At 51.3% G+C, this 17,086-nt stretch overlaps 5 protein-coding genes across 5 annotated transcripts; 1 reads left to right on the top strand and 4 right to left on the bottom strand.

The window, feature by feature from the left end:
• Positions 1-418: 418 nt before the first annotated feature.
• On the bottom strand, positions 419-1,535 carry GUITHDRAFT_153775 (hypothetical protein). The gene is made up of 8 exons (XM_005828488.1): positions 1,315-1,535; positions 1,274-1,281; positions 971-1,183; positions 888-949; positions 775-838; positions 672-720; positions 536-610; positions 419-492 (listed from the first exon to the last, which is right to left on the bottom strand). The coding sequence occupies exons 2-4, from the start codon at positions 1,279-1,281 to the stop codon at positions 925-927; spliced, it is 246 nt and encodes an 81-aa protein (XP_005828545.1). The 5' UTR covers positions 1,315-1,535; the 3' UTR covers positions 419-492; positions 536-610; positions 672-720; positions 775-838; positions 888-924.
• Positions 1,536-1,565: 30 nt separating this feature from the next.
• GUITHDRAFT_141831 (hypothetical protein) lies at positions 1,566-2,822 on the bottom strand (the record flags this gene model as incomplete). The annotated part of the gene is made up of 4 exons (XM_005828487.1): positions 1,566-1,599; positions 1,653-2,194; positions 2,248-2,451; positions 2,520-2,822. The coding sequence occupies 4 exons, from the start codon at positions 2,820-2,822 to the stop codon at positions 1,566-1,568; spliced, it is 1,083 nt and encodes a 360-aa protein (XP_005828544.1).
• Positions 2,823-3,576: 754 nt separating this feature from the next.
• Positions 3,577-5,747, bottom strand: GUITHDRAFT_164324 (hypothetical protein; the record flags this gene model as incomplete). The annotated part of the gene is made up of 10 exons (XM_005828486.1): positions 5,046-5,747; positions 4,930-5,002; positions 4,828-4,880; positions 4,715-4,779; positions 4,594-4,663; positions 4,463-4,543; positions 4,306-4,341; positions 4,061-4,150; positions 3,853-4,008; positions 3,577-3,672 (listed from the first exon to the last, which is right to left on the bottom strand). Exons 1-10 carry the CDS (start codon positions 5,616-5,618, stop codon positions 3,577-3,579), a joined length of 1,293 nt encoding a protein of 430 aa, XP_005828543.1. The 5' UTR covers positions 5,619-5,747.
• Positions 5,748-6,501: 754 nt separating this feature from the next.
• Positions 6,502-9,210, top strand: COG6 (component of oligomeric golgi complex 6; the record flags this gene model as incomplete). Its single annotated transcript, XM_005828485.1, has 16 exons — positions 6,502-6,658; positions 6,726-6,807; positions 6,860-6,908; positions 6,956-7,024; positions 7,087-7,361; positions 7,410-7,836; positions 7,881-8,015; positions 8,066-8,266; positions 8,311-8,424; positions 8,468-8,518; positions 8,568-8,610; positions 8,653-8,692; positions 8,736-8,840; positions 8,884-8,974; positions 9,020-9,084; positions 9,138-9,210. The coding sequence occupies 16 exons, from the start codon at positions 6,502-6,504 to the stop codon at positions 9,208-9,210; spliced, it is 1,977 nt and encodes a 658-aa protein (XP_005828542.1).
• Positions 9,211-9,282: 72 nt separating this feature from the next.
• Positions 9,283-15,868, bottom strand: GUITHDRAFT_112273 (hypothetical protein; the record flags this gene model as incomplete). Its single annotated transcript, XM_005828484.1, has 24 exons — positions 9,283-9,342; positions 9,389-9,435; positions 9,488-9,585; positions 9,630-9,687; positions 9,729-9,782; positions 9,823-9,923; positions 9,967-10,035; positions 10,089-10,189; positions 10,235-10,418; positions 10,459-10,655; positions 10,703-10,756; positions 10,807-11,349; positions 11,396-11,464; positions 11,512-11,787; positions 11,840-12,612; positions 12,661-12,916; positions 12,955-14,250; positions 14,301-14,487; positions 14,535-14,672; positions 14,719-14,885; positions 14,934-15,083; positions 15,124-15,171; positions 15,222-15,393; positions 15,447-15,868. 24 exons carry the CDS (start codon positions 15,866-15,868, stop codon positions 9,283-9,285), a joined length of 5,520 nt encoding a protein of 1,839 aa, XP_005828541.1.
• Positions 15,869-17,086: the final 1,218 nt, after the last annotated feature.

The following is a 17,086-nucleotide window of genomic DNA, read 5'->3' as shown; positions in this document are numbered from 1 at the left end:
CCCCTTCCAATCCACTAAACCCAGAGATTTTAAAAACTTGGTTTGTAACATCGATCTCGAGACTGGGGGTCGGGGAAAACAACGAACATGGTAGGGTGGTTAAGGCTGCTCTCAATTCGTAGGGTACATTCAGCATCAATCAGGGGTGAAAGGAAATGAAAGGGATAAAGGGGTGGTTTCCGTGAACCCCTTGATATTATAGTTTATACGTAAGGGGAGATAATGAAAGTCCAAAGCTATCTTGTTCACGTATAATAAAGCTTTTTAAATAACTCACCATGTGGTAAGTTGGGGTTGAGATCTGAAAAGACTTCTCTTCAAATAATCCATTACAAATTTCACCCTCGGATGTATAAGAGGTATAAAGCAATGTATAAGATTCTTGTATACATCAGATATTTTGCTGTAGGGGCGCAACGGAGCATTCTGCAAGAGATGCTGGAGTGAGTTATCGTTGCAATGTAAACTGTTGAGGAGGAAGTGCAGGTCGAGACACAACCTCCTAAAAATCTTTCCTCTCACACATCTCCATGGCACCGTTCACGAGATTTCTGTGGCAGAGTATACCAAATCAAGGCGCTGAAAGCCCCCTTGATCATCATCAAAGCTGGTATTTTACATGGCTTCACTACTTACATTCATTCACTGTCTATTTCGTGGTTTTTACATAGATCGAGGTTTTCTAGCATGCGGATATGTCTCCATCGACACTTGTAACAGGTAACAGTACAAATTGGTTAGGGTTCTCACTAACGCTCAACATCTTATCACCAGATTGAATGAAGCTTGTGCTATTGTCGCGGGAGTAAGCGACTACGAAGAAGTGCTGCATAAACATGTTCCAAGTTTTATAATGCAGTGAAGGGTGTTGATTTCATGTGCGGCAGGTAACAGCTGTCTCGAATGCTGCTATGCACATGGGCATCAAGGTAATTTGGCAAATTCTGCACTCTCACACAGCAGGATTGACCTCGCCCTAGGTCGGAATGAAAGGAAACGATGCTCTTGCTCTGTTGAGAGCGCCAGCTTTGCCAGGAGGGCCAGACCAGAAAGGAACCCCAAACAGCTCTGAATGTCACCGAACCAGGAGCAAGTTATAAATCGTTGTCTCAAGCCAACCCAACGAGCTATGCCAAGGAGCCTGTTGGACAGCCCTCCAAGATCAAGGGAGGAAACATGTTTCCTATTGCTGCAAGACTATCCACGGGGCACAGCCAAGCCTACAAGTGTGGCATATGACCAGAGATGAAAGACTGGGTGTACAAGGACTGACATTGTCATGGATTGTATTCGAATGCATTGTTTCCATGCATCAAATCCAGGTTGGTGCTGCTGCCCTTGCCATCTGCCTGTAAAAGCACTTGGCCTGACTCTTTACTGTCCTCAAACTCAACGAATCAAGCATCAATGGCAACACAACCAATGAGTGCCTTGAATCACGAGGTTCACATTTCGAAAACCTTGCATTACATATACTATTTATAGCCTTGAATGAACCTAAATCTGATTGCTGCAAATGAAACCAACAAATAAGAGTGCTATATGCTCGAGATGCATGGCTGAGATCAAAACTTCCACCCAACTTGCATAGCTTCTTCCCTGCAATAAACCCAATGTGAGTGAACGGAAAAGTGACAGCATGTTACACATACCTCCGACTTCGTGGCAAGTTCGTGATGTCTCTTATTCCTGTCGCTCCAGTCTCAAATACTTCTTCTCCTTCAAAAGGATGCACCCAGACGCTCCTCTTTGAACCACGAAAACCTTTGGAGGATTTCTTGATATCCCGTTTCAGGTTCCAGAAGTATGTCATGATCATATCTGGCTTGACTTGCTTCGAATTTGCTTCATTCTTTTGAAATGCGCCTGAAAGCTTCCGATATACTTTCTCTAAAATCGAACCCATGAACAAGGACTTGTTGGAGACTTCGACTATCCTCTGAAAGTGATGAAAGTTATAATCATCACGGTCCAAGTTACTTTTGTTGAGCACCAGCTGGACCTTATTCCTCAACTTTGACGGGGCTTTTGATAGAAAGGAATCGAAGGATTCAGTCTTGCTGAGGATTACATCAACAAGAAAGCTGACAAGGGACTTCTTGTCTATTTCCTGCCTCAGCTCCACGACTTTCCCAGCGCTGGCCAACATTACCAAGAACCAGAATTGTAGTATTTCTTCATGACTTGCAAGCTCCTTGAGAGGAAACGTATTAGTACAGTGCTCAAGACAAGATTGAACTTGATTACCTCAAATAATCTTCGACCAAAGACAAATTCTCGATAAGTAAGGTGTTCCTTATCGCCCTCTTCCGGAGTGTGAATGGCTCGGACGAAGCGAGAAAGGAGCGGATTTGTCTTCCCAGACATAACAGGAAGGCTCGAAACACGGGATATTTGCATGGCAGTGATTTCTTGTCGACTTCCAATTCCCCTGAAAGTTTGAAGTGCTTTCTGCACGGCCATGTCACAAATCAGGGTTTGGACAACAGTCAAGTCAAAAGATTCCGACACTAGAGCACCTGCATTTCAAGCATGTCGATCTTCAGCAGGTCCATGAATTGGTACAAGTTTTGACTGGAAATTGCTCCCTCCTTTACACCCCAAAGCTTCTCTTGCAGAGAGTGAATCGGAATAACTTGCTCGACGTCAAACTCGTCAACGGATTCGTTGGTATTACTCCCCCTCGACGAGTTGTAAATTGAGCCATCAAGAGTAGTAGCCTGAGGGTCGTCAGCATTTTGTATTCCGATATTCGGATAATGCATCACCTCGTCGTCGTCGTCGCCCGGAAAGGCCACCTTTGAAAGAGCTCCACACCCCATCGCACTGCGTTTTCCCCGCGTTTTCTTGGTATGCTCGCAAGGTTGCTCGAAGGGGCTTGCGTTTGTGATGAGCTGATGTGTCCTCACTACCTCATCTCACACAAAGTTGGTTCTCCGATGACTCATTCTGCCTCCTACACTTTCTTGGAACCATCTCCCATTGTAGCCCCCAGCCTGCGCCGGCTTTTTTTGAAATGGCGTGTTGTTACAAAGGGTAGAGCCCATTATTGTATGTTTATGATACCTAATAGAATTCTCTGCCCTTTTGAATTGTAAAGCAAAACCCCGAGGCGAGCTATGTATGTCAGCTCCAATCCATTTAAGTAATTAAATGGATTGGAGCGCATCGCTGTTTCTGCCATCGTGACGGGAGCAACTCCCCGATCTAGAAGAAGATAGGGAGGAGGAACAGCGTTGGATGCAGCCATGACGCTGGTCGAGCTGTATCAGGGGCAGACAGCAGCTGCCAAGTTCGTGTGGCCAGAGCTGGTCGACATCCGAGGTTAGACACCAAGTGTTGTAGCATGCCTATTCACATCGACGAAGCTTACGATATTCCGCAATCTGTTATGAAGCCGAACGCATCAGAGGAATAAATGTTGTCTGTCTTGTCTGCTGACACACTATAAAGAACTATCTCCTTCCATCTTGTTTCACAAGGCCCCCGTCATTCCTTTTCAACCAAGAATGCTGCAACTAGGGGCGGCAGTGAGGTCCGCCAACTTGTGTTACTACTACTCTCCATGGATGCTCTTCAGAGCGGTGCCCAACGCCCTGCTGCTTTTAGAAGTAGTTTTGATCTCCCACCCGGATATTTCTCGACTCGCTGCCCGCTAAGTTCTGACAAGCCCTGCAAGGCATATGAATGAGATTGGTTTCAAGAGAGCCGGCAAGACAAGACCTCGAATGCAGGAGGCAGTTGTATCTGCTGACGAAAGACTCGATGGAAAGATAGCAGCCCTGCGATAAGGGGGGAGGGAGGGGGAGATCTTGAATGTCAGGGGACAGGGCGAGCCTGGAGCAGTCCTACCTGCAGGTGTCTGGTTGCACTCGCAGGCCCAGAAGGTTTGAAGGAGGTCCTCCCGTGCAGCATACGGCGGTTATTGAACACAACAGTTTCACCCTCCTTCAGCCGGAAGCTGATTTTGAGCCCATTCGCTTCATCTTCAACAAGGTGGGCGAACTTCTGTCTCCACGCGTGAGATCGTGTTGACTGCTTCCCTCCTGCTGGGGGTTACCTTGTATGCCTCGAAGTATCGCTGCACCTGCGCCTCCGGGACTTGTAGCGGACCCTCAAACGCTGGCGCCCAGAAGACTCCAACGACTTCCTGGCGAAGCTCCGCGTCATTCAATCTGAAGGATGGGGATGGATCTGAATGGTGGGGAGGTAGGGGCGACGGGAATTGGGATGAGGATAGCGATGGAGACGAAACGTCGAGAATTCCAGATGAAGGAGAAGAGAAGTGGGAGAGAGACAAATTACCTCGTCGTGGTTCAACACAATATGTGGACGTTGATACTGTGTGGCGCGAAGGTCACGATCAGCAAGGGAGCCCAACAAGAGACGGAGAGCAAAGATGATAATGTGACCAAACGATCGACCAAGAGCGAGAGGGAGAACCAAAGAAAAAGGAGAGAACCTTGAGGTGAACCGGAGATGCTCTTGCATAATGAATCTTCTGGAACGTGGCAGGAACCCGGACAAGCGTGTCGAATGCCTCCTTTGATCATAGGTTAATGAAGGCGTGAAGAACAAGAGCAAGTCAAACACTTTGTCTGTCTTTCTCAAAAGCTCGGCTGCTTGTATCGCATCAGCAAAGGTAGAATTCCCCCCTTGGATGCTGATGTAAACAGAAAATAAGTACCCAAACATGGCACAGAAAATAGCGCACCCCTCGTCGAACTTCATGCAGTGAAGGAGCTGTAGACCCGGCGGGCTCTCATAGTATACGAGATCCTGTTCCCCTTGGTCAGAAGCCTTGACTCCACAGAGAAAGGCATGCACCTGATGCAGGTCAAGTCCGAGGTTCGTGTACGCGATGTTGATCGGATCATTCTCTTCGAAGCTATGTCATATCGCCTCCAACCTCGATCAGTGTCAAATCACCAAGCCGCACGTCCCAGATCTCTCCGTAGATTGTGTCCATCACATTCCCTATCCGCCTTGCCAGCTTTGTCACCTGTATGCTATCAGCATGAGCACTGGAGGATTCAACCGAATACCTGCCCCTCATGGCATGGTGTGTCGTGCACGATGCAGAGTCCATCGCGCATTACGTGGTCCATCCACTCGAAGACGCCATCCTCTGACGTCGTCACCCGCTCGTAGGATATTCGAGGGACTATTCCCCCGTTCCTCTCCTTGAGCGGAGTCGGCCTGCGCTGCATCTTCCTCTTGTTCAGGGCCTCGCTCGAGCAGTCGTGCTCGAGCAGCATGTTGACTGGATACTCGCTAACACTGAGACCCTCGTCCTTCCACACGATGTCGATTGTCATCTTCTCCCCGTTCAAAGTCGCCGATCCGATTCCGTCTGGCGCGTTGGAACAAGATTCCTGCATGTTCTGGCCGCTCGAGGACAAGACGCCAGGCCGATTCCTGTGCAGCCAATCCCTGTGATAGAAGGACGAGTGGGATTGGCTCCATTGCACATGCAGTCCACCGTCCTTTACGAGCACTTGCTGTGGCGGTCTGCATTGTACAGGCAAGGCTCCTGAACAGAAAGAACGACTACTGGAAACTAGAGACTGTCCCAGGATCCTAGCAGCCATAGCTCGAGCAAACAATGTAGCCTTCATCCTCGCCTTCACTATCACACACACTCTCTCTCGTTCTCTTGCTACCTCTCCTCGTCTGTCCTTACCTCTACCTCTACCTCTACCTCTCTCCTTCTCTCTACCACCCGCTCTTGCTCAAATCTGCTCAATCTCCCAAAAAGAGTTGGGACGCTAAAAATCTTCCTCTAGTTTCGCTTCTTCTGCCCTCCTTCTTTTGACTATTCCCTTGACTAATTGTAGAGTTCTGCCCTCCTAATTTCCCTCTGACATTGCAAGATTATTGCTGCCTTTCAATAGTTTCCTATGTATTTGGTAATTATTTGGTGATGTCTTTTATCTTTGATAATTGATTGCCTGAGGTGAACCGGACAGTCCAGCAGCTGAAGGCCAGGAGAAACGAGATGGCTGATGCGCCAGCAGAGGTAAGGCAGCCCGCCAGCCATGGCGAAAATGAGGAGGAGGAGAATGAAGATCCTGAGGAGGAGGAGGAGGAGGAGGAGGAGGAGGAGGAGGAGGAGGAGGAGGAGGAGGAGGAGGAGCGGGGAGTAGGAGGAGGAGAGTAAGAGGGGAAAGGGAAGTGGGGGTGGAGAATGACGATGACGATGACGATGACGATGACGATGACGATGACGATGACTGCGACGATTGTTATGATGGTTGTTGGTATGATGGTAACGAGGAGGAGGAGAAGGAAATGGAGGAGGATGACAAGGAGATGGAAATGGAGGTACTGGTGTAGGATGATGATGGTGGTGTTGGTGGTGATGATGATGTGGCGGTAATGGTGGTGGAGACGATAATGATGATGCGCGGAGACGATGGAGAAGAAGATGGACGATGGAGAAGGAGATGGAATTTTAATTTTCAACAGGAGACGCCTGCATCGACATCTGATCCCTCCCACATGAGCAATGGAAGCGAGAACCATCCATCCGCAGGCAGTCTGGTGGGAGGGCCGACGCCCTCTCCCGCCATAGCTAAGAAGGTCAAAAAAGTAGTCGAGCTGAGACTGGATGCGCCAGAACTTTCAGCGGCACTCGACCAGCTTACAGAGTTCTATGGTGAGGAGCTGACAAGCATATTGATGTCAGGATTGGCAAGTGACCTCTAAATAACCCTTGTGATCAGGAGCGAATACCCTGGAAAACAGGAGGAATCTCAAGTCTTGCATTGAGAAGCGAGGGATCGATGTGAACCATCAGTTCATCAAGTACTCGCGTCCTCACTCGAGGAGATTTTTCTCTCTTGACCTCCTATGGCAGCTGCTTTGAGGATGTGATGAAGAAATTGGACCATGTGGAAAACTACGTGGTGAGTGACTAGGCGACAATGAGTCGGCAGTGATTGGCTGGTGGTAGATGAAGTTGTCGGACTGCTCTCAGAGGATGCAACAGAGGCTTCATACAGCTCAGACAACAACAGCACAGGTCTGTCCTGAGTGCAGAACATGGAGAGTTCGCTCCAATACACTCTGATTGTTGCTTCACAGGTGCTCAAACTCACGGAGCAGCTGCAGAAGAAGGAACACACGGCAGAGGCACATAAGAACCTAGTGCTGGCGTTCCTTGATCGGTTCCGACTGAAACCATCGGAGATGCAGCTCCTGCAGACCGGAGAAGTCTCGGATCCTTTCCTTGAAGTTCTCGATAGAGTTGGTCAGATCCAGAGCGAAAGCAAGCAGCTGCTGCGGGTACATCATAAGACCGCCTTGATGGACATTGTAGACGAGGCTGCGTCGTTGCAGGAGAAAGGATTTGATCGCCTGTGATCTGAGTGAATCCATTGCGAGCCAGTCTCTCACTCTTGCTGCAGGTATCGCTGGTTGCAAAAGGAGTTGTCAAACGTGCAGGGCGACAGTTCAGATGTTCCGCTGCTTGTCAAGAAGGGTCTCAAGACTCTTCGAAGCAGAAGCGCTCTGTACAAAGTGTGTCTGGAGGACCTCGCGGTCTCACGTCGTCAAGCCCTTCATAAGAGATTCGTCGCTGCACTCAGTCGAGGCGGACCTGGCGGAACTCCGAAGCCCATTGAGATCCATGCCCATGATCCCCTTCGCTACATCGGCGACATGCTTGCTTGGGTGCATCAGGCACTGGCGTCAGAACGCGAGCTTCTGGCTTCCCTGTTCATCGCGACTCGTCCAGACAGCTCAGAGCCTTCAAAGATGAATTCCGTAACCGCCAGGGTTGAAGAGGACAAAGTCTTGGCAGGGGTGTTGGACGGTGTCAGCTCGACTGTGCAGGTGGGAAAGATTTGTATGATGAAGAAAATAACATCTGGTGATAGGCTCGGGTAGAAGCAGTCTTGCAGAGCCAATCGTCAGCAGTGCTGATCTTCAAGCTTGGAAATCTTCTGCTCTTCTACTTACATACCATCGGAGGATTGCTTCCGGACGGAGCCTCTCTGACCAGCACCATTCAAGTACATCTGCTTCTTGTTTTCAACGATTGTCGCTGACGCGATTGTTATAGGGCTGTCACAAGCTTGCTGGGAAGCTTTTCATGGAACTGCTTACAGCTTCGTCTCAGCGGCTCTACAAACAGCCCCCGCCCTGCCCATCGACCCTTGCTCCTCATAATGATATTCTTGCGGCTTTGGAAGAACTGAAGGAAGTTATGTCATCTTTCGACGCATCGCTTATACCAGCAAGATTGCGTGAAAATTATTTCAAGGTCAGAGGTTGAGGTTTTACATAACACGCTAAAGCATCTTCAAGCCTGTCGTGGAAGAAGGCGTGGAGCCTCTGATTGGTGCTTGTGCTCTATCTGCCAACGCCATCACTCCAGCGGAAGGCAGTATCTACCTGGTCAACTGCTTGCTCGCCATCCAGGTGTGTCGACAAGCATCTGCCTGCTGGTTGACTCCCGTGACAGACGTTACTGCAACGTTACGACTTCTGCGCGTGGAGGATCCCGAGGCTGCAGGTCAGCTGGTCTACAGCTGAGCTTTATCTCTTTACTCGCTGCCTTGCAGAATCAGATCGCGCAGGCGCTGGAGCAAGGGATCAAGGAGCAAGGTCCGCCTTGCCCTTGGCTGGTCGAGTGTGACCCTCGTGCAGTGTTGATCATAATGCGACAGTGCAACCTAGACGACAAGATGTCGTTCTCCTTGCTGGATCCCCCGCGGCTGACGCCATGGCAGGTACTCTGTTCGTTCGTGGAAATCCGAGCAGCGAGGGGAGGGGATGGAGTCCTTATCCGGCATGGTCGGCATGGACCCGCTCGCTCTTAGCATCAGCCTGAAGCAGTAAGATCCTTCCATCTGCTCTCCCCCTCCTCACCCCTTCAAGGTTCTACGGAGTCGTTCTCACCAGCTCCCTGGAGTATCGTTACGTCGACAGGCTGTCGACCAGCTCGATACGCTCGTCCGCTCGTAGCAAGGTGAAGGTGAAGGAGCCGGGCCTGGCGGAGTGACGCTGTGGGCAGGTGGCTGCGGGCATCACACAGAGCTACAAGGAGCTCTACGACGCCATCATCTCGCCGGAGTCAGGGTGAGTGGAGGAGGAAGGAGGAAGGCAAGAGGCGCAAGTGACGCAGGGAGCAGGTACAGGGAACCGCACGCTATCTTGCTGCACGGGCCGCAGCAGATCGAGAGCCTGCTCATGGGGTCTGTTTGAAGGAAACGTGCACATAAGACATGATGTATTGAATGAAGACATATTTGAACGACATAAACATACATGGTTGTATCAAGTGAATATGAAATCATCTTCACTCTGCTCCCAACAAACCTTGGTCCTGCCTCTCATCTGGACACCGAGGTCAGACTTGTCCACATCGGTTCATCGCCGTTACCTTCTCCCCAAACCGCAACATGTCGACCCTGTCGATGGCAGAACAACCTTCAAGGCCAGCAGTCAAGACAGTCCCCAAGTGACGGCAACACCAGCGTACCCAACAGCTCCAGCTGAGTCAGCCCTTCAGCCCAATCGCGAATGTGGACGAGGGAGTCCTTGGTGACGTTCTCGCAGTTGGAGATGTTCAGGTGCGACCTGGCGGTGGGTGAGGCCAAGCAAAAGGAGCGAGGCGAGCGCACAGGAAGAAGAGCGATCTCGATATCTCCGACATGGCCAGGTCGTCCAGACCAAAGCATCCTGAAGGTCCATGAGGAGGGAGGGAGGGCAGGAGGCTCTACCTGTCAGGTCCAAGTCTGTGATGCCACCGCAATGGTGGGCCAACTCAGAGAACCCTGGGAGCTCGTCAGGCACTTCAAGACCAGCCGGGTGAACCTTGGTTGGTGATCTTGTCACAGTACGCCAGGCTGACGTCATCCAGCTTCGTGCACGATCGAGCCACGCAACTTATGCCGTAGTCGGTGATGCTCTCACACCTGCTTCCTCCGTCAGCTGGCCACAGCATATCGGAGGCTTCACCAGCTCAAGTCAAGCTTGCGCAGCTGGATGCATGTGTGCGACAGATGCACCAGTTGGACATCTTGATACCTGACACGTGGACGAGTCACGGCCAGTCACATCGCGGGCAGTTCAGTCCCAACAGTTTGCTCCCTGCCACTTGCAGACTCTCTAGACTCGAACAGCTTCCGCAGATCTGCCCGAAGGACTCTTCGGTCGTCTTGACCAGCCCCGTGTAAGAGATCTGAAGCGGTGACGTCAGCAACTTCTGGTCACGCGCGTGCGGCACCTCTCTCAGTCGGAAATCCAAGTCGAAGTTGACGAGGAAGGCGATCGAGGCGTCGGTGAGCTCCGAGCACTCGTTGAGCGTGACGCTCTCGATCAAGTGACACCCCGACGCGACCTCCATCATGCCTCCGTCGGTGATGCGCACACAAGCCTCCAGCTCAAGCTTCTTGAGGTTGGGGCAGAGCCTGCGAGGGTGTGAGGGCAGTCGACTCGGGGAGTGGAGACCTTGCAATGTGCCTCAGAGCGTTGTCCGTGAGGCCCCTCAAGCCTTCCAGGTTCAAGCAGACTATGTTGGGCATAGACCGAACGATCTCGATGACGGAGAAGTCGGTGACTTTGACGCATCGAGAAATAGTCAGTGTATGCATCTTCTTGTAATCCTGAAAGTAATCGAGCATTTGAGTGACCGCATATTCTACCACCTGCACCGCCACGTCATCGTTTGCTGGTTTGCAGATGCAAAGCAAACCCTCTCGAAGACTTTCTCACTGACAATTTTCGTCCGGTCGAGGATGCTCCTTCCCTTCACACATACATCACAAGACTGCTTTGTACTTCAAACGGTAGCCTGACCATCTTTGATGTCACGGTGGTTCGCACGCGATTTTGCTCGTAGACTTCCAGGGACTCCCTCCATGCATTGTGTTCTTCTCCACTCATCGCGCGTATCGCTAACTGCATGTACCCCACAGGCTGTCCCTGCACAAACCCCGACGAGCCGTAAAGAGGGACTTTCTTGGTGATGATGGGATAGTCGATCTTTTGCGGCATCGGAGCCTTGTAGTAAGCGAGTGCCTTGGCAGGGCCTATATCCGGGCGCTCGCACAGCTCTATCTTCATGACGTCAAACTTGTCCATGATCTTGGGGAATGAAGTGTCCAAGTCGAAGTTCAACTCCGTCATGATCGCTTTGTACGCCGAATTCTTCACTGTCCCTCCTGACGACAACTGAGACCGCAGAAAGAGCCTGGACTGCGGGTTGACATCTCTGAGAAGCACTCTCTTGACCTTGCAATAAGGTATCTTGAGATGTATGGCGTACTTTGACAGGTCCTCTTGCCGGATCTCTTGCAGCGTCACAAACTTCCTATTCTGCAGGTCCCACTCTTCTTTCACCTGGATGTTCAATGTCAAGCAGAGACTATGCGAGCAGGTCAAAGACCTTGTTTGCAATGGATATGTCGATTTCCAATTCTCTCGCGATCTGGAAGGGTCGAAGTCCGTTCTTGACCTGTGGTACAGAAATCATTCTTCCGGCATGAAAGCAGATGTCAGAACCATCTCTCTGCATTGCTCCACAACTTTCTTCTCTTTCTCTTCATTGTCCTTCTTCTCCTTCTCTCGTAGCCGTCTCTCTCGTTGAGCAGGCTCCTCAAGCCCAAGTTTGATCGCGATGGAGTCCAAGTCGATGCCTTCGTCCTCGTCGAAGTCATCTCGTCCTCCGGCAAGAAACTGCTTGATTTGTGGCAGAGTCAACCCGGCGTTTCGAAGAATCTTTCTCAACTCCTCCTGGTCTTGTTGTGCTTTGTACAAGGCTATCTGTCTGATTCTTGACTGTGGAGTCTTTTGTCAGGTTGCAAGTAAGCAAGACAGCACTAGGACGCACCTGTTCCAGCTCAAAGGCTGCAACGGCTTCAGGGTCATCGGAGGCAGCAATGTCAGTATCAAAGATCAGGTCTTCTTCGTCGTCAGCTTTCTTCTTCTTCTTGCGATTCTTGATGATCAGGTCGGCAAGCAGGAGAGTCGGGTCAGTGTGGTCGAACAAACCGCCGGTCGGGATGCCTTTGGTGCCTTTCAAGAACCGTCTTGTCCGGTACGCAAACTCTCGCAGGCCAACGTCAGAGACTTGGGTGCAGTAGGAGAAATCCAACTTCTCTAGGAAGAGGCAGTGATGAGCAAGAGCGAGGATCGAGTTGTCTGTGATCTTCTCGCACCCTCGGAGGTTGAGCTCCAACAAGTCAGTCTTCTGCTTCGCCAGCTCGATGACTTCCTTGTCCTCCAGGGTCAGGCAGAACTGCAGGCTGAGAGACTTGAGCGAGTTGGGCAGGAGGCTTACAAGACCGGCAAACTCCCCATCCTTCATGTTGCTCATTCCATACAAGGAAAGGTGGGTGAGGGACCCAATCCCTTCAGAAACGCAGAGCTCCACAACCGACAGGATATCCGAGGGCGGCACCTTGTTGTCAGCTTTGAGCTTCAGGCTCTCGAAATGAGCGCCGTGCTCCTCGCACAGCACAGAGAGTGATCTAGAGGTGATGTTGGAGAGGTTCGAGAGATCGACGTGTCTGATCTCGCCGATAGAAGCTTGCCGACTTACCAACAGAATGCATGCATCGGATATCGATTTGTTGGTGAAGTAGAGATGCTCCAACGGTGACGCTTCAGAAGCAGAGTCAGCAAGCGTTCACATGAAACATTCGGATAGACCTGCTTGCTCGGGCTGTTTGGAGGACATGAACCAGTTGGATTTCTTGCGGTTCGACCCGATCTGCTTCACCAGACTGACAAGAGCTGAAATATCTGCTGGCACCAGACCGAGCTCTTCGTGGTTCTCGAGGATCCACGCGAGAGAAACTGCTTCCTCGTCTGCTCTCAACGCGATCCACTCGTTGAACGTCACCCCCGCCAACGTGAAGAGTCTCTCCGACCGAAACCCGCACGACAGTTGAGCCGCCTTGAGCACCTGCAAGCAAACATCAGCTAATGCACCAACCGCCAGACCTCAGCCTTGACCTGATCCGCCCACGCTCCACATCTGTTGGCATATTCTTGAGAGCGGTCAAGGATGTCACCTGCCTCCACACAAAGCTTGACGTAGTCCTCCTCCACGTCGGTATCTTGTCGCATCAGCGTCATCGCATAGATGGAATCTCCCAGCCTCAACATGGATGGCAGCCACGCTCGGCACACGACGTGTGAGTGTCGGAAGCGACGATAAGCCGCTCGCAAGAGTGAGTAGCGTGAAGACGTTGGAAGGGTCCAGGCGAGCTCATAGAGGGCAGAGCCAAATTCAAAGTTGGAGATCCAATCGTTGGGGTGATGCAGCAGCATTTCTTCAAAGCAGTCGCAGGCGCTCTGAAGCATTTGTACCTTTGCCTCACTCTTATCCAATGAGCGAGACTTGTGAAGAAGCTGCCATCCCCTGGCCGACTGCAGCAGGCCTAGACCTTTCGTCTTAGGGCCGATGCTATCGAAGTCTCTCTCGTTCCATCTCACAACAGAGGAAGGAGTGAGAGGAAACTCATGGATCGAAGAGATTTTCTTCAGGCCTTCTCGCGACAGCCGAATGCCAGTCAGCGTCTCGACTCTCCTCACAACCACCGCCACGTCGATGTTGTCAATGACTGACCAGTCAGTCCTAAGTTCTGAAGACGAGAGGCAAAGTTTGCCAAACTTTCGGATCAGTAGACTCTTCATGCTTTGTCGCCAGTAGATGCTGAACGGGTCAGTGTCCAAGGGTGTGTTGATTAGCTTGTCTGTGATTTCTGCTTTGATTGCTTCCATCTCCTTCTTCTGTGCCAACTTTTCGGCTCTGGCAGTTTTGAAATTCGAGTACTTGTCTGCCATCCACTTTGCTCCTGGCACCGAAGCCTTGATGATCAGTGCGAGTTCGCCCTTGAGCGACTCGATCGCAGCTTTCACTGCTTCAGGGTATCGTTTCATACGCTCTCTGCGAAGTTCTGCAATCATGGCAGACAAGGTGAGAACTTCGTCTATCTTTGTGGGCTCGATGCCAACAGCTTCAAGCTCTTCGCGTAACTCTGCATGGTTCTTTTCTACATACTGCCGTGAGAAGGCTGTGTCGAAGAAGTCCACAAGCGCGGCCTTGGATGTTTCTGTCGACAACACGTTTGCTTTGGTGATCTGAGAGCTGATCTCTGGCAGACTATGCGGATCTTCCTCGTCTGTGATCTTTTGTTCCTTGTCGACATTGAATTGAGCTTTGATTGCCTGGAGCATGCTCCCGCTCTGACCGTAAAACCCGCTTGCAATGCGCAGAACCTTGTAGATCGAAGTCTGCGGCCATCGTCGTCAGAGGCAGTCTCCCTGCAGAGAGAATCTTTCACCTTCAGCACCCTGCTCACCATCTCGTTGAGGAGCATCTTTCGCAGCTCGAAGATGGCTGGATCATACGATTGTTCCTTCACTTTGGACCTCAGGAATCCCAACATCCTCCTATTGAAGCCAGCGGCGTGTATGTTTGACATGATCCTCTGGTGAATGTCGATCTCATCGTAGTTGAGCGGTTGCCCTCTTAAGCCACATCAGCACAATGTGGCTGCTCTCAAGAGCAAACAGACCTGAAATCATGAGTTGCAAGCCCCGTTAAAGAGTCCTTCCCTCTTCGGAAGTCTTGGATGTCTCGAGACAAACTGTCGATCAGCTCCATTGACTTGACGACTGTGAGGTGTTGCAGAGCGTTTTTAAGATCAGATAGACTGATAACAACAGTCATCAGCAGGTTTCGGACAAAGAGCTTTCAACCTGTGATCTATACCCTCGTGGATGTATCGATTGATGGCCTTTCTGTTAGGCGGTGGAATGCCAATATCCGGGCTCAGCGGCTTCTCATATCTCCTGACGTATTCAGGCCTGACTCTCTCACTCATTTCAACATGCCCATCTGTCTTGCTTTGAAGGTTCCATCGAGCCTGGATGATAGCGATCACAAATCATCGCATACTGCAAGGCAGACTAACCCCTTTTGTAAGGTCCGGAGGCATCAAGTCTTTCAAGTCAAGGAAGTATATCCTCTTCTTGCGCTTCAAGAGGTTGATGCCTTGCAGCTCGACAAGACATCGAATCCCGGCATGCATCGAAGACAGCACGGCAGTGGATCCAACCCCGAGCTATGTCCAAGTTACTTCGATCCCTGGAGGTTTCACTCACCTTATGATATGACAAGTTGAGCATTGTTCCTACAGTCACCAGCAAGCTCTGGGAACAACCATGGCTCAGCATCTCCACAAGGATACACAAACATAAACCTGAAGGTCTGAATCTTCCATCACGAAACCCTTTAATACTGGATCCCAACCATGCACGTACTTGGTCTGAGCTGTGATCTTGGCCACTGCCAGCGTCCTAAAGCCTTTGTAATCTAGAATCATCATGAGCGGCACACATATGTGCGACAGCCCAGTATTCTTGTCGTGCAACCTGGAAGGTTGTTACAAACCATCAATCTTCTCTTGGAAAGCGTTTGCACAGACCTGCAATGCAGAATGTTCTTGGAGTGCCTCAGTTCATTGCCAAGCTCAACCCATGACTTTGAACCTTGGCCACCATTTGCAACCCTGAACTCAATGTTTTGAACCCCGTATATTGTGAAGTTTGCGTCGTCATTTGACTTGAACGCCCGAGGGAGGAAAGTTTTCTCATCACTGACGAGCGCCAGCTCTGATATTATAATTCTATTGAAATAATCTGCCTTCTCTCTGAAATCTGCAATGACGTTAGCCAGCAGAGTATATCCTTCCAAGTACTGCTCCTTCTCAACCATCTCAAGACCTCGCTGAAAGTCATCGTTCCAGTCTCGGGGCAAGTTGGTGGCCGCAACATCAAGGTTTCCGATTTCTCTCGTCCCAACCTGCCCAGTAGGCTTGCCTACAGCCTTACTTGATCCTCCACCCATGCTTACATCAATCAGCTGAAGCTTTTCTCCTTTCAATCGCTCCTATAATCCTGCTTAGCATCCTTAAATCGTGAAATCTTCGAGTAAGCTCATGCTCCCGTCGGTGCGCCGTTGTCCTGTAAACTTGAACCATGCACATGTATCCAGCTACATCCTTGTGTCTCGCTTCTGTATTGCTCTTCTCTCATCGGTCACGAGCCTTCGCCATCTCACCCGTGGTCCTCGCCCGGTTGCTGCATTGCGTAGTCCCGACACCAAATTCCGAGTACCACGCATGTTGGTAGACCTGCTAATATGATCCGGGCCGTCAGCCGGGCCGTGCCGCCTGGGCCGGGCTCCGAGGCAGTGCTCCGAGCCTCGGAGGCTCAGCACTGCCAGGGCCGCTCAGCAGGGCTCAGCGGTTGGTAGACCATCGAGTGCCCGCGGCGGGGCCCGGCGGGCCAGATCCCGCGGCCAGCCGGCTTGAATCAGTGCCCGGCTAGCCTGGTGAAAGGCTGATCACTCGGAGGCTCAGTTGCCGGGCATAACGGGGGCACGGTCGGACCTGGCAGTCCGACACGGCGGAACGGCGTACCGTACCGTATGGTACGGTACTACCGTCCAAGGATTTGTGGTCACGGTAGTCCGGCGGAAGTTTGTCACCCGAGGTTTTTGAAGAGGTAGACTAGAGTTTCAAAGTTTGCCGGGTTGGAGAGTCACGGCGTTGGGCTGCCAGGATCAGTGAGGATCCGATGATCATTGTGAGCCAAGGCGAGTTCACTCTCAGTCGCCGGAGTGACACTCGGAGCAGTCGCCCGGCCCGGCCGGCGGCGGCCGCCACTGGGCCAGGCCCGGCCGGTCCCCCGGTGGTAACCGTACGTCCCACCTGTCACGGGCCCGGTGCCGATGAATTCAAATTTCAAACACCCCACCCCCATTCGCAGGGTCACAATCAAGTCAATTGCACCCCTTCAAATCGGAACGACTGCCAATGACCCTGTGATCTACCCCTTGTTTGTACTGTCGAAGTACCCTACCGTGATATGCTCTACCCCTGCAGCCTGTCGGCATATGACCTACCCTACACATTCCATTCAAATTTCGTCGAATGTGGGGGTGATGGAGAACAGGGAGTTACCACTACCCTGTTCTCCACCCGTAATCCAAGGGTAGGGTGGAGGAGGTGGCTGAAGATGTTATGCCGGCGCTGCCCTTCCTCCTCTCGCTCATGCTCTGTCA

The sequence above is a fragment of the Guillardia theta genome (assembly GCF_000315625.1).
Source record: "Guillardia theta CCMP2712 unplaced genomic scaffold GUITHscaffold_58, whole genome shotgun sequence".
Classification (NCBI taxonomy): Eukaryota; class Cryptophyceae; order Pyrenomonadales; family Geminigeraceae; genus Guillardia; species Guillardia theta.
This window is presented reverse-complemented; position numbering and strand designations above follow the sequence as displayed.